At 44.1% G+C, this 16,659-nt stretch overlaps 1 protein-coding gene across 2 annotated transcripts in view; it reads right to left on the bottom strand.

Moving 5' to 3' along the window:
- The window catches only part of LOC107391633 (transcription factor IIIB 90 kDa subunit), a 133,155-nt gene that overhangs the window by 96,232 nt on the left and 20,264 nt on the right, over nt 1-16,659 (bottom strand). For both annotated transcript variants that reach the window (XM_015969023.3, XM_015969022.3), the window contains exons 4-6: nt 8,896-9,069; nt 4,815-4,846; nt 356-428 (exon numbers count right to left, since the gene is read on the bottom strand). In XM_015969023.3, the coding sequence (XP_015824509.3) occupies nt 356-428; nt 4,815-4,846; nt 8,896-9,069 (279 nt within the window). The remainder of the gene's footprint in view (nt 1-355; nt 429-4,814; nt 4,847-8,895; nt 9,070-16,659) is intronic.

The following is a 16,659-nucleotide window of genomic DNA, read 5'->3' as shown; positions in this document are numbered from 1 at the left end:
TTTGTTAGAATAGTGATGATTCTGGCTCACAGCTGATGAAACCCCCACACCCAACACATCAGACTATAAGAATATTGTGAAATCTTCAATGTTCTAAACCCAGTGTCACTCTAACCAGCTGATGAACCCAGAACACCTGCAGAGGGTTCCTGAGGGCCGGTGTCCAGCACATTTTAGTGGTTTCTCTGCTCCAACAGTCACCTGCACTAGCTCATCAGGCTCTGCAGAAGCCTGTTAATCACCTGCTGTTTGAAATCAGGTGTGTTGGAGCAGAGTTAAACCTAATCAGTGTTGAAAGTCGGGTTGTAACTGCTGAGAAGCCTCAGAGCTGCGCTGACTCAGCGTTCAGTCGTACCTATAGCTGGGGCGTTGATGCACAGCTCTCTGGCCAGGAGCAGGAAGGTCCGTCCCAACACGTAAACGTTCACCTGCAGAGGACACAGGAGCACCTGATGAGTGAGGCGTGTCTGACAGCAGTCATCAAAACCATTGGAGCCACTCCCTGGATTGTTTCAGGCTCACTCAGCTGTTGTGTCACCGGCAGGTTAATGCTTCTGCTTACGTAACCCAACCCAATCCTTCACCTCAATATGTGTGATTAACCGTGGCGCTCTGATGTGATGTGAGGGTCTCCGGCGTTAACAGCTGCTTCCATTATTATAATCCTCCTTTAGCTGTAGCCGCTGGTCCTGACCCGTCTCCCCTCTCCGTGTGGTTTCGTGCAGCGATACGCCTCCCTGTCTGATGTTTGACTCAGAAAAAGACTCATACTGATGAATCCGAACCGTTCCTGCTATCTGAAACGTTACGGGATGGCAGGGGCACAGGAGTTAAGTGCTCGCCCCGCAATCGGAAGGTTGCAGGTTCGAGCCCCGCTCAGTTTAAGATAAGATAACACAAGTGGGGAATTTGTTTCGTTTACAGCCAAGTAAAAGTAAAAGTTATGCAGCAGAGGGAGAAATCACTAAAATACAATAAGTTCGATCGTAATGAGATAAAATAAACTCAATACAATAGACAATTTATACCTTAAGAATGGGTTAAAAAATAATAACCATACTAGATACAGCTTAGAAATACAGAGTACACTTCATCCAACAGATTTGTTTGTACAACTGAGTTGTTGTAAAGTTTGTCGCTGTCGTTGTGTCCTTGGGCAAGACACTTAACCCATGTTGCCTGCTGGTGGTGGTCGGAGGGACCGGTGGCGCCAGTGCTCGGCAGCCTCACCTCTGTCGGTGCGCCCCAGGGCAGCTGTGGCTACATTGTAGTTCATCCCCACCAGTGTGTGAATGGGTGAATGACTGATTGTGTTGTAAAGCGCCTTGGGGGGCTCCAGGACTCTAGAAGGCGCTATATCAAATACAGGCCATTTACCTTGAGACGAGTCATCTTGTTTTCGAGGGGCCCTTAGAACAAACGATACACAATACTTCACATTCACAACCAACAATCATACAGCTCGCCAAAGTATCTCAAAAACAATCCCTGCAACGCTTCAATACGACAGATCTAAACATTGGGAGCATCGTTGTAATTGCAGCACAAGAACCTAATGCAGGTCCTGCTTTAGGCTGGTTGGGGAAGACTTGAACGCTCTCACTCGTTCCCGTGTTTCCTCAGAGCTCCAACCAGTCCCACCTATTTACCAGAGTCTCTACAAACAGCTTAAATCAATCACAAAGGCCTGATCAGCTGTGGAAAACCATGCAAACAGCTCCAAGAAGGAAGAACTTGAAAACTGGAAACTGCAGCAACAGGATTCACATGGAGGGTCTCAGCTGTCCACAGTCCTGACATGCTGCTGCACATTGGTCATGTGCATACATGCTGAACAAGCTACACCTGCATCAGGAAAGGGCTCTACTTATGTGCTCTAGGGCTTTCACAACATTCAGTCATTTAAGTTACGCAACACGGGCCAAGTGATGTGGGTGGGGAAGCCTGAGAGCAAATAGTGGGCTATAAATGCCCCACAGCCACAGCATTAATCACCCAACCCACCCAAAAATCCACTTCAAACCCACTGGTAGCCTCCAAATACCAGGGTGGGGTAAGGGGTGCACCCGGACAGCTGAGTGCTTAAAAATAAAAGTCTCAGACCAGCTGTGGCTGAGAAATGTCCCATCACCACCACACCCCAGACTCACTGGGAACTGCTGCCAGTAAAAATACAGGCAAATGGATGTTTTTAAGTACACACACACACACACACACACACACACACACACACACACACACACAGTTTAATTACAATGGGATGGTAGTGTTCAGGAAGGTGACTTGTTGCTTTAAAGGCAGCTTTTCTTGCTTTTAGCACCCCCTAGGGTCCTTTACTAATTCTCTGTGGTCAAACCTTTGTCCTTCCTGTGTGTTCGTCTTTTAACACCTTTATCTAAATTCTAAAATGTCTCCTCAGCCTTCATTAGTGTCTACCGGAGTGATTCATCACTAAATTAAACAAATCAGCGTTGTTCACGATCTAAAACATGCTGGAACCAGACTGTAATGCCAGGTATGTCAGCTCCATTTTTTTGCAAGTCCAACAGGTGGCGGCCTGCCAGTCAGAAGTTGCAAATCAGAATCAGAAAAAGCTTTATAGAGCTCCGGACCCCACGTGACTCTCAGTTAGTAGACGCAGAATTGGCAGGAAAAAAAGGTAAACAAACACGGATCGTAAACATGAACATGAACGGGACTGGCTTGGATTTTACGTCGTCGGAGTTTACTTCACACTTTAAAACCGAAGAAATCGTTTTATAAAGTCAGAAATTAAATAGACTAAACATCTCCGACCCTTACTGTGCCTCTGGGATACTTTTTAAAAACGCCAGAAGCTGTCAGAGCGGACTTCTTACCGGACCTGGCCGGGGAACCCCTTGGGATTTCCCCGGAGGAGCTGGCCCAAGTGGCTGGGGAGAGGGAAGTCAGGGCCTCTCGACGCTACTGCCCCCGTAACCCGACTCCGGATAAGCGGGTGAAAATGGATGGATGGACAAATAACATATTTACATGTAAGTAGTTTAAATAGAGTGCTGTGCTGTTTGAATGTATAAACTGAACGCCAATAGAAATCACTAGTCTGATTGTTTTCCGTGAATAAAATAAATATGTCAGGCAGGAGCGCCTCAGGATCTGTCTGAGATCCGTCTCGGTGAGACAGATAATAGCAATCCAAAGTGCTTTTTATGTGTGATCTGACAATTGATCAACCATTGCTGAAAAATGAAATACAGCTTAGCCGGTTAATTGCTGTGATCATAAAACACGTAAACGGCAGCACGCAGAACTCACGAGGCAACGTTTTACGTGATGTTTACTTGTTGCTATGAGTAATAAGACAGAAAAAGCCACGCCAAAATAAGTTTAGGAAGCCCACTAAGAATCGTAATAAAAGCATTTAAAATAAATATCATACACAGTTGAGGAAACGTTGGTTTAAGTACCTGATAGGAAGCGGTCGCTGCATAAGCGAAAACCTTTACTCTCGGGATCCCACAGTTTCATTTCAGCCCGGTCACTAGCGCGTTTTATTACAATGATCCAACGTTTGCGGCGCTCCGGATCTTGGGGAATCCTGTAGATGGCTCATCCCTTATGTCGTCCGCGTCTGTTCTGCATCTGGGGCACAACAGGAATCTACCATATTTCCCGTTTGATTGAGTTTTCTGACAATAACAAATAGTCCAGCTGCTGGCTTCTGCCTGCCAATATGGCGCCGTTTCGATTTGAACTGTTGCATGCCGGGAAACGTGACATCAACTTCCGGAGCTCTATTGCCAGCGCTCCAGTGACCCAGAGCATAGGAACTTGACTCCGCAGCACAGCCTGACCAAGGTTACACACACACATGTAGACAGAACAGATACAGGCAGACCACGAGAGCAAGTCTATAACTGATCATTCAAGTCCTCCAGTGAAGCCAATTCAGGCTTTTAACATCTCCACACCGTCCGGTGACCGACATCCATTTTGCGCACTAATGCCGGTAACACAGCTAGAACGCTGTCCAGCTTACGATTCACCTCGAGTAACGTCCCAGTCTGTAAGGTCCCCACATGAACGGTGCTTTCCGTGGGTGCGGATTGCCCTCCAATCGCTCCCGTCTTCCCAAATTTCCAGATAACCAGATATCCTCCCACTCCAATCAGAAGAAATCCAGTGATCATCAGGCCAAACATCCACACATCTTCGACATCCTCAATGGACAACTGGGAGAGGCATATGATCCTCCATTCTTTCCAGGAATCGAGCATATACCCCGCCGGGTGTGTCCCTTGCGGGCAAGTGGGAGCCCCCTGCTCCGTTCTCATCGTTGAAAAAATCGTATCAATCGCGTTGAATGACCAATTAATTAAATCCATTTCTAAAAATTAGGGTTTTTCAGGAGAAGTGCAGAGAGGCACTCTGTGGGCAGACCGGACAAAGAGCCTTGGGAAAAAAAAGATAAGGGAGCAAAGAGGGAAGCGTCTGTACTCTGCGAGTGCCAGAAGAGAAGAGCATTATTCTGGCCACAGAGGGTGGTGGGTGTCTGACTGACATTTAATTAAGCCTGTAAAGGGCCATTTTTGCACATAGTGGCTCATGAAAATGATTTAAAAATAGGAAATAGTTTCATAGTGTGGCTTTAAGATAAAGTGAGAAGCATCAAGTTTTTAGTATTAGTCAAGAAATGTCTGATCAATCAAAAACATTCATACTTTAAGTCTTTAAAATAATATTTTTTCCCTGCAAACAGATTTTTCCTGTTTCTGAAGGTTTCACAGACCTGAGAATTGACAGAAAAAAATCACAAATACATCTTTGAACCGTACCTGCAGAACGTCACTGAGATCCAGCAGCATGTCTAGGAAAACTGGTCAAGGAAAGAAGAAGTGAATAAGGGTTCAGACGCTGGTTTGGATTTTATCTGGTGAGGTGGGAAAGTGAAAAACAACAAAACGATTGAGACACAGAAAATTCTTGACCAGACTTCTTTAGTTCTACTTAAGTTCTTATAATAAAAACACTCCAAGCAATACAGAAAAGCAATGTTGGTCAAAGATTAACCATCTCAGAGATTATGCTCCATCACGCATAGTACAGGGAATCCTCAGGGACGTATACTCGGTCCTTTGATCTTCATTCTACCATAGGACAAAATCTACACAAACTAACAATGATGGTGCAAATGTAGTTGGGCTTATCGGTAAGGATGTAGGGATGCACTGATGGATCGGCATTTGATTCCAATGGGCTGATTGCACCCCTATTGGTTTTGATCGGAGTTTTCAAAATAGATCAAAGCAGACCGATCAGGTAGGGTTGTCACGGTAACCAATGTAGCTGTAAACCCCGGTAAAAAAAAAAAGTTGACAATAATAATAACCGTCTTGTTTTTTAAAAAAAAACTATATTATCTCGGTGGATTACCGTGGCTGCGTTGTAGGCGCGGTGACCCTTACCAGCCACCGTATCATCTGCTGAAGTTGCCGGCGGCACATGCGCGCTTTGTTGTTTACAACCAAAACTTTCTTGAAGCTAAAGCTGAAATAATGGCCAAAGGAGGAGACGGCAGCGCTCAAGAGGACATTTTTTATCCCTCAAAGAAGACAAAGTCGGAAGTATGGGCATCTTTTGGATATTTGAAGAATGTCGAGGGACAGTTGATAGAAGACGGCTATCCTGTTTGCAGCGCGAGCAGAAAAAGTGTCTGTGAAAGGCAGCAACGCTTCAAATCTCATGACACATCTGCGTGACCATCACCCACAACTCTACAGCCAACGCAAGGCAAGCTAACGTTAGCGTTTTAGCTTAAATGCGTGATCCGAGGATTTGGGTTGAGGGAGAATGCAACGAGTCGCTATATAAAGCAGCCGCAGCGCCGCTACCTGCATATAAACCGTGTCGCGGACACCGCCATATTGAAATGACGCTATGCATTACGGGGCTCCCAGGGGCAGATAAGAGTTGGCCTCTCTCAGAGAATAATTATGAATTTAACAACGATTACTGCCTGATGACATTTTCCCAAATCTGCAAAGCTCACTGGAAGAACACAAACCGAGGACAATATTTTCCTGATATAGGCTTTATTACTCAAGTAAGGGTAAAAAAGTATCTGATTAGAAGGCTACTCGAGTACTGAGTATCATCTGATCTAATATTTTTAAATGATGACATCAAACAGACATGAAATAAGAAGTTATGGGCAAATATTGGTGTTTTAAAGACTAAAGGGAAAAAATGTAAACAAATAAACAACATAATTACAAAATAACACATTTTAGGCAAAATTTAGACACAAACTGAGGACAATATTTCCTGACATACAGGGTTTATTTAATTGTGTGAAAATGTAGCACGTTTAAAAAAAATACCGCGATAATACCGAAAACCGTGGTAATTTTGGTCACAATAACCGTGAGGTTAAATTTTCACACCGTGACAACCCTAATACAGACCATTTTAGATTAGGTTACATTTCCTTTATTCCCAGATTATGTAGTTTGTACCACTCATTATAATGTTGTAGAACATTTCTGGCCAATCCACGTGATCGGTATCGGTGATCGGTATCTGTGATCAGCATTCTTTGATATCGGTATCGGTGATCGGCAGCAAAAAACCTGATCGGTGCATCCCTAGTAATGATGGGTGTTTCGACCACGCCAGTCACGAACTTTGAGATTTATCAGCTTGTAAAAGTTCGTAATTAGCATGAGTACACACCAGAAATCGGCACGTCACTTATGTGACATCACCACATAAGCTCCTCCCCCCTAGCGTAGCTGCTACTTAACACATGACCAGATTTATGGTGGTTCTTTCCTCCTGTGGGACGTTTGCTGAACTTGCAGCCCTTTTCCCTCAGTTTTCTCCGTGTCTGGTTCGGTGACGTCACTTTCGTGAAGCAAATATGTAGTTCTTGACTTATTTTCACACAAAACCTAAACTTGCGTTTCCCCCGTTTGGTATCAAATGTGTCTTAAAATTCACGGACATCATATGTGAAATCCATGGCACAAAACAAGCGGAATTAGAAAATTGTGTTTTTAGCTCCATAGACTTGCATTCATTTTGTCATTCTTCCAGGGACCCGTGGTCTGGAAGTAGATGGGTGTGACGTAGGCTTCTTATGGGGCGTCTATGCATTCATGTCTATGGTCGTAAGGCTTCTGCAGGTGGGAACAGCAGACTAAAAATAAATCACAGATCCTGATTGTAGGATGGATGGAGGGTAAAACTAAGGTTATTAAAATTAAGACTGGATAGAACAGAACTGCAGAAACAGAAGGTAAAATCACATATGGAACAGACAGCAGGAGCAGCGTTTTAAAACAGCACACGGCTCTATTTAAGCCAACAGACATCAGAATTTCACTTTCTAAGAAAAACAAACTGCTCTTCTTACCATAAACGAACAATTTCTAATGTCTGGTGAAGATTTCAGAACCAGAGTTCTGTAAACGCGTGCATCATCTACATGAGGACAGAAAACTTATCCGACACGGCGGTTAACATCTTTGACCAGATGACACACGGGCTCATCTCTGTGGTGATGGTGTATCCGTGGCGACAGGTGCATCAGTCAGGCTGGATTACTGGGGCTTCTCTAAAAAAAAGCAGCACAATAAAATCTGCAGCAGTGCTCATGAAACAAAAGATGATCCCAATACACGTCGTCTGGAGATTACAGACGACTCGCTTAATGGGGAAAATAAAAGCTGCAGGTTCTCAAAACACATCTGGGCCCGTTGAGGAACGAATCCACGAATCTTTGTGTGACAAGCCGACAGATGGAAGACGGGAGGATGTTTGTTGATGTTTGTCATGGTGTCATGAGAAAACCTACAAGGCAGCACCCTAACTGATGGAGTCAGCGTCATCCACGACAGTAATGTTATTAGCTTCGCTCCTGCTGCTGAGAGCAGGCAAGACCTGGATCCCACAAGCTACTAACGGATTCTCATGGTTCTGGTTTTAGAAGCCCAACACAACAGGAAGACTACGACCTGCTGTGTGGAAAACCTGCTGTTCCCCAACAGCAAAGCCTTCATGGAAACAGCTTGTGAAATGTACACGAGGGAGGCACCGTGAGGGACGTGCAACCACCTCAAGATGACACCAAAGCCCTGTGTGAGAAGCATCATCTGTCCCACTCCTGACAGACAGCTTTCCAAACGGGAAGATGATTTTCTGACTTAGGAAACGGTCAGAGCTCCTGGCTGCAGTCCTACTCCTCACTCATTCATTCATTCTCTGGGCCTTTCTTTTAATTTGCTTGAATTATTTCTCTAAATTAGAAACAAAGGTCTTCGTCTATCAGGAAGAACGTGAAGCAGCTGATCTTTAGGTGACCCTGTTCCAGGCACACGGAGCTCTTCTCTGCTGTTGCTGCTCATTAAATCCGACTCCGGGTTAGACGTTAGATGTCTCTCCTCCCTCCTTCATCTTTGTCCCCATCCTCTCCTGCACTACGGATTCACCCAGCTGTAGAGAGGGAAGTGAGCAGAGCTATTTTTACCCAGGCCTTCCTCCTCACCTACACTCACAAATCCAGCCAGCAATGCAGCAGGAAGACTTTATGCCTCTCGCCTCCGTTTCATGAGAAACCCACTCAGGCTTCCTGTGCTGGACGTACACAACAGCATCGTCCTGGCAGGCAGAGTCCCGGCTGAGCCGAAGTCTACGGGAGATGCTCTAGTCTTAAACTAAGCTCAATGTCAATGTTAGAAACAAACAAACTTCTACACCCACTAGAAGTGTGTTCATTCTGCAGCTCCCCTTCCTTCGCTTGTTTAGTCACCTTCTTTGGTCTCTGGTTATGTAAATGTTGCCGTTTTGAGGGCAGATCGGTGCTGCGTGCTGCATCTGTAAAGCTCGTCCTCATGGACATGACAACAGAAAGGATACGCGGCGTTCCCTCGGTTCGACAGACCAGGTAGAGGCAGGCGGCGATGACATGGGACGACTTACGTCCACGGGTCAGGCTTTTATTGAGCGCCATCTTGTAGAAGTTAAAGGCCGTGTCCAAACAGTGCTGGCTCATCTGCAGCTGGTGGCCCAGAGCGCTGATTTGCTGTTTAGCTGAAAAGGCATCAGAAGTAAAGTTCATGATCAGGAAGAAACATTTCAGTAGGGCTGCATCCCCACAATCACACCCAGCTCCAGTAGATCAGCTGGGATAACAAGTATTTACTATAAATACAGGAGGTAAATGATATTACCTGCAAGCTGCGCTCACATTAAATGTTTGAGTTTGAATTTATTTTTTGCAAGATAATCGTGAATATCATTGCTGAAGATTCCTGAAGCTGCCCCCCCACACCAAAGGTGTTTCTAGTGGGGCTGTTCCCGATCCGATGCTGCGCTAACCTTGCATAACTAACGCCCATCATTCATACTTAAACTTTAAACATTATCTGTGCAAAACGTTGCAGCTACTTCCATTTAAATTGGGCCTGCTGTGGCTGATAACATCTGTGAATCTATACCTTGTTTCTGTCATATGTGAGAGGAGAAGCAGCTGAATACCTTGATGGTGTGTAAAAGTTGCATCAGAAATGGAGTAAAAACCAATAAAGTTCATTTTTGATGTTATTTTTTCATGTCAAAAGCCAAAATCATCAAAAAGTTTACATAACAGAACAACAATAACGTATTCAGGGATTAGTTTAGCCCTCCTCATCTGTGATGCTGAACCAGACATCTGGCCTGTACGTAGTACTGTAGTATTACCGTAATACACCCAGCATTAAAAAAACGTAACGGTGTCGGTTCCAATACCGTCATGAAAAAAGCAGGTGCACGTAAGAGACGAGGAATTAAAATAAAGGTAAATAAAAGCAATTTAAAGTATAAACCAGATGTGTGTTGAATTTTCACTTTACTTAAACATTTTAAAATATATTTTTCCAACTTTTGAGACGCTCCATAAAGTTTATTAATGTGACACCATCACTTGACAGAGACGGGGGTGTTTCTCGATGTCAACGAACCTTGCCTTGACCTCTTGGCCCCGCCCCGGTTGCCTAGGACATACGTCATCGGGAGCCACCAAGACATGTTCCAGTGTATCATGTTCTACCGAGGCGTGTTCTCCGTTTGTTAGCCGTGTAGCTAGCTGAGCGAGGACATGGGGGGTGTCTTGTAGCCTAGCCTTGGTCAAAAATTACCCGGAATACACCGCGGTATTTTCAAAAAGACGGCGGATCAGAAGCCGGCAGCTACTTCGGGGACAATTTTCAAGTTTAAAAGTAAGTCAACTAACTTAAAATGTTTTTTTTGGATCCAAAGAAGTTATTTATGGTTGGTTAGTTGCTTAGTAGTTGCAGCTTCGGTGGCTAGCGGGTAGTAACTTAATTATATTTTTAATTTAATAAACATATATACAATTTAAAAAGTAAAAGGCTCGTTATATATTGATATTGAAACTAATACATCTAAATTTAATGTTATCTCCCGTGTCACGGGATGTTACGTGACCGCCGTGGAAGCCGTGGTCACGTGATGCAAGTCTGTTCCATTTAACCGTTTTCTTTGACCAAGGAAGGACAGTGTCCTCGTTGGCAAGGCGCCTGGCCTCGCAAGATATCGCCTCGCAAGGCCAGGCGCCTTGACATTGAGAAACACCCGGGGAGAAAAATAGCAACAAAGACAGGTCACCATCAGCCTGTGGGTGTTTCTCAATGTCAAGGCGCCTTGCTTACGAGGACACTGTCCTTCCTTGGTCAAAGAAAACAGTTAAATGGAACGGACTTGCATCACGTGACCGCGGCTTCCACGGCGGTCACGTAATGTCACGTGACACGGGAGATAACGTTATAGTTTTTACATATTAGTTTTAATATAAGTATATAACAAGCCTTTTACTTTTAAAATTGTGTATGTTTGTTAAATTAGAAATGTAAGTGAGTTGCTACCCGCTAGCCACAGAAGCTGCAAATACTAAGCAACTAACCAACCATAGATAACTTCTTTGGATCTAAAAAAACATTTTAAATTAGTTGACTTACTTTTAAACTTGAAAAATGTCCCCAAAGTAGCTGCCGGCTTCTGATCTGCTATCCTTTTGAAAATACCGCGGTGTATTCTGGGTAATTTTTGACCAAGGCTAGGGGAAGTTTGAAGTGTGTTGCCATGTTGTCGGAGAAAATCAGCTTTTAGTGTCAATGTGACAGTCAGCATAATGGGGTATTGGGTTGGGCATGGTGGCACTATACCCATGAAGTGTGCTCCCTGAGCACCAGGGTGGCTTGGGCATGCCATGCTGGCCTCATGCTCAGGCTACACTACAAGACACCTCCCGTGTATCCTCACTCAGCTAGCTAAACGGCTAACAAACGGAGAACACACGCCTCGGTAGAACATGAACATTGGAACATGTCTTGGCGGCTCCTGATGACATATCTCCTAGGCAACTGGAGTGGGGCCAAGACATCAAGGCGAGGTTCCTTGGCATTGAGAAACACCCATGATTTCATAGCCTCCTTTCGCTTCCTCTAATGTGTGTGTGCCAATGTTCACTGGGTTTACCATCGCCTCTGACTTTTGCTTCCAGAGTTCACCATGATGCCAACAAAAAAGCAAACTTATTTTTATTTACAGTCGTTAAGCAGGTAGACAGCGCCCTCTAGGGCACCTACCCGCCCCACAAAACTGTTAAGTGCTGTTTCTGGTCAGTGTTGTTCCATGTGAAGTTAAAGTTTCCACCAACACAATAACTGAGCTTTTAAACGTGCGAAACACTGAAAACACATTTTTTAGTGATTATTTCTTATATAATTGGTCTCTGAGTTTAGCATGCAGGCTGATCCTGAAAATAGTCTCCTAGGCTTTGCCGGGCCCGGGCATTCCCAGCTCTAGCTCCAAACATTTCTTATCAACCCCAAATGTTTTTCGCCCCAGGAGTTTATTGAAGGAGGCAGTTTTGTAATTTCCTGGCTTTAGTGAATGCAACACATGCACGATGGTATGACCAGTCAGAGAGCAGTTGTGCAAAGGAGGGTAAATCTGTCTCCAAGCGATTATTATATGTATTCCCACACATCAGGAAAGTTCATAAAATTCTCCAGGTCAATGTTCTGCTTTGTGGTTTTTAATTTTTTGAGGACATTCGTTCGTTTCGATAAGCTTCTTTCACTGCATGTTGGACTGACCCAGGAAACTTAAACGTCATCATGTTTGCATTTTATATTCATCGTATATACAAATATGCACATGCAGGCGTAAAATGTAAATATCCAGATGGAAGAAATTTGATCTATTTTAACCTTTGAGTAGCATCTATTAATTTCTGTAATAAAACTATAATTCAGCCGTTTTCCATAAGAAATTACACTAATCTTGTTGCAAAGGTCAGTTCCCTTTTGATAACATCTATAGGGTTCCCAAGTCTCCTCCCTTTCCAGGCGGCTCATGGGTCCCTGGAAGAATGAAGCAATGAATGCAAGTTAACGAGGCTAAAAGAGTTATTTTCTAATCTGCTTTGCCTCACGCCCTGGATCACACACGTTGTACTGCAACTTAAATTAAAAGTAATGATGGCTGTTTCGACCACGCCTGTCATGTACTTTGAGATTTATCAGCTTGTAAAAGTTCGTAATTAGCGTGACTACACACCAGAAATCTGCACGTCAAACATGTGACGTCACCACATAAGCTCCTCCCCCCTAGCGTAGCTGCTACTCACCACATGGCCAGATTCATGGTGGTTCTTTCCTCCTGTGGGAAGTTTGCTGAACTTACAACCCTTTTCCCTCAGTTTTCTCCGTGTCTGGTGTGATGACGTCACTTTCGTGAAGCGCATTTGTGGTCCTGGACTTATTTTCACACAAAACTTAAAATATTGTTCCCCGCTGTTTGAAAATGAGCACGTTCTTGGTATCACACTGTGTCTTTAAAATTCACAGACATCATGTGTGAAATCCATGGAACGAAACAAGCGAGTTAGAAAATAACGTTTTTAGCCCCGTTGACTTGCGTTCATTTTTTTCGTTCTGCTGGGGACCCGTGGTCCGGAAGTAGATGGGTGTGGCTTAGGCTCCCTATCGTGACAAAATTAATATATTATACTGCGTCTACAGGTGATCTAGGAAGGACAAAGAATGAAGAGAATGGCAGACACCAAGCAACGGGACAGAAGGAAGGCCATCACATACAAGTGATCTTGTTTACATTGTCACATAGAAGTTTGAAAATAAATACAATTTGATGTAAATATTGCAGCATTTGGCTTTAAACAAGGTGCCACAATGCTCAACAAAGCTATAATAGGAAGTTCCCCCAGACTCCTCTATAAGGGTCTGGGCTTGGCCCCCAATGTTCTAAGGGACAGGAAACACCCCTGTCTACACCTATCTCCTGCGATAGGTTCAGATAGAAAATCCTGCCGTGTTAAGCTTTCCTTTGATGTGGCATTCTACTAGTTCGTGAAACAAGCGCATCGGAGCTCCACCCCCACCCCGAATACAACTTGCAACGCATTAATTCCTATGAGAGACCACTGAAAATGGATTGATTAAACAAGTGTCCCACACCTTTAAAGGAATTAGTTTAAGTGTTTAAAACTGCTTAATGTTGCTTTTACTGGTCCTTTAGCCAAACCAGCTGGTCCTCACAGTGCTAACAGCTAAATACAGGAACGTCCATGATTCACGTTCCTCATCGTAGCACCACCTGAAAACACAGGAAGCCTGACCTTAGGATCCAACTAGACAGGTCTGAGACACATCAGTGTGGTTTTAGAATCACTCTGAAATGACTCACAGGGCTTTAACACACACACACACACACTCTCTAGAGACAAACACAAACACATGTTCCCCATCACAATCTCCAGTTCCGGTTTAACAGCTGGTGGAGATTCATGATGACAATGATGTTAAACCCAGGTGTGTGTGTGTGTGTGTGTGTGTGTGTGTGTGTGTGTGTGTGTGTGTGTGTGCGTTATGCTCCCTACATATGGAGGATCTCACACACACACACACACACACACACACACACAAGCAGATGTGTGACCTACTGAGCGTGATGTCTGGGAATGCGAGCGGCTGAGCTCATCATGTCTTATCACGCTGTTGGAGTGAAAATTAGCACATTTCAGACAAATGAACTCACACAGCCACCGTCTGGATCGGGGGGGCACTCAGACCTGCGTGTCCCCAAGTAAAGACGATGGATGACGAAGAGCAAATAAACAAAGGAGTCTTTAAATCATACAATTCTGGTTTTAGAGGCTGATAAAATTGGTACCAATTCTGATTTCCATCCATCTTCAAAACCGCTTCACCGCTTCTAAACCGGGTCCGCGAAGAGCTGCTGGACCCTAAGACACCAAAAGAGCGTCTGCTGGTCAGAATCAGTCAGAAATGGACATGGTGACTGGCTGATCAGGAGCTCAGAGATGAGAGGAGAAGAACATCCCATGTTTCCCGTCCATGAACTTACCACTGCTACGAGCCGATTCATGTTAGCAGTAACAAATGTTTTTTTGTGTGGAGATTTCCAGAATAAAATTTTCTAGTTCATTCAATTTAAAAGATTATATTTTGTTTAATTGGAATCTCTCAAAAAATTTATTTATTTTTTTTTTTTACCAAAATCTGTATCATCTGATCAGAGATGTTAAAAAAGTGGGATGTTTGTATCGGCCCTAAACATACGAATCGGTGTGTTTTTGCCATCAGTTCCTGAAGAATCTCAGAAAGCACCTTCCACATGGTGAGTGACATCTACACTAGTCATCTACGTCTAGGAACACTACCTTCATCCCTGGTTTTGGCCTTCACAGGAATGATGAAGAGGAGGGAGAGGAGGACAGGCACAGGTCACAGGGTCTGGAAAACCATCCGAAATGTTGGGAGGGGTTCAAGTGGAATAAAAGAAATCAGCTTGTACCTTTAAAATGAAGGAATAATCTTTATACATTCTATTATTATAGTTAAATAGTTCAGAGGCGAACTGGATTAGAATCCGTAATCAGAAACAGAGCTGACACCTCCATAAAACTTCCGTTCAGAAACCTTACAGATGAACACAGAACACGATAAAACATGAGATCTTGCCAGAACAAGATTTGGGAACTGTCTTATTTTGAAAGGACCGTTCCAGCAACTGTCTGCTAGGATCCGGCAACTCACGCCACCAACTCGTGCTATACGCAGGGTCTGAATTGCGGGTGAGCTAAAGGGAGCCCTCAGCCTCCACACCCAGGGAGAGCCTGTAAAAGATCCTGGTTCTACTTATATTACATTATCTATGTGGACTCCCCGGGGATTACTTAGAGCTGAGAGGTGCAGAGCTCCGATCGTTGAAGCGCTCCAGACATCTGTGTCCTGACCACGGCCACAGTAACATTCTCAAAGTGTTGCCACCTCAAAAACAAATATAACACGCAATCGTTCATGTCGGCTCATATCCTTTAATGTTTTCTGTCTTTTATTTGTGCCTGATGCGTTTTGCTGCTGTGGAGCGGAGCGCATCGCCTGTTTTGTCCTCCGGTGACTTCACCTCACTGGTGGGACCGGCGCCCTCTCCGCTACTTTTGCGGTGGGTAGATCTTTTTGAACTGCAGTTCAAAGGTTACTCATGAGGTGAAAAAATATGAAGCAGGTAGCAGTTTTTCTTTAGGATTGAGAGGAGATGCAGGAAGATAATAAACAGAGACAAGACAGAAAAATAGTCAAATAAAAACAAGTTAGCTTTGTACCTGGTGATTGCAGCAGACACCACTGAAGGTCATCAGAAGTGAGGAACAGAAAATGAAATTATTCTTTCAATGTTTAGAGCAGCATGAACTCAGAGGCTGCAGGAGCACCAGTGAGTTTGTGGCTGCTGCGGGGGGGGGGGGGGGGGGGGGGGGGGGGACTATTGTCAAAAACTCCAGTGAACCAACCCGGAACCCCTTCATTTTTGGCAGCAATGTTACGTTTTTCATTTACGTAATTATGGATAACAACTTACCAGTACATATAAACGAGAAAAATATAAAGATGATAACTACTTCCTGGTAACACTGGGCGCAGACATCTTTAAATTTGGGATCTCTGGGTCCCCTGAAAGCTACAAGCTCGCAGCTTGGAATTCCGAGTTCATTACATCATTTCCAGCTAACTTATCTCAGAAAAACAAGTTCCGAGGACAACTGAAACACGCCATAAGGCTCTTGGGATCCAGGGGCCTCATTTATCAAACGTTCGTAGAAACGTTCCTATATTCTGTCCTACGAATGGAATTTAGAATGTTCGTACGAGCAGCTTAAAGTCTGATTTATGAAACGTGGTGGCCTCTCGTACGCGTTCCTCCACAATCAGCTGTTGATAAATCCCACGTGTGCGTACCCAGGTGCTCACGCCTGTTAACATCCATTTGCATAGAGAAACACCCTCAATTAACCATATTTGGTCACGCTACATCCTCAGCACCTGAGGGAATTCTCTGTTTTTTTTCTCAGAAAAAAATAAGAAAAACTTTATTGACAACGAGATCGAAACTAAGCGCAAAAGAGCCAAACAAGTTCCAGAGGTTAAACACGTGGTCGGGACAGAGGAGAGGTTCCTGCCAGAAATAAATTTTAAAAATGGATTTGATCAATCGTAGCGTAACGGGTTGCCGTTAACATTTAAGGAATCGTTCTGTTTGGAGTTCGTTTTAATTGGAAATGTTGTCTGAGAGTGC

This window comes from Nothobranchius furzeri, chromosome 18 (assembly GCF_043380555.1).
Source record: "Nothobranchius furzeri strain GRZ-AD chromosome 18, NfurGRZ-RIMD1, whole genome shotgun sequence".
Classification (NCBI taxonomy): domain Eukaryota; kingdom Metazoa; phylum Chordata; class Actinopteri; order Cyprinodontiformes; family Nothobranchiidae; genus Nothobranchius; species Nothobranchius furzeri.
Note: the sequence above shows the minus strand (reverse complement) of the source record. Positions and strands in the feature narration are given on the sequence as shown.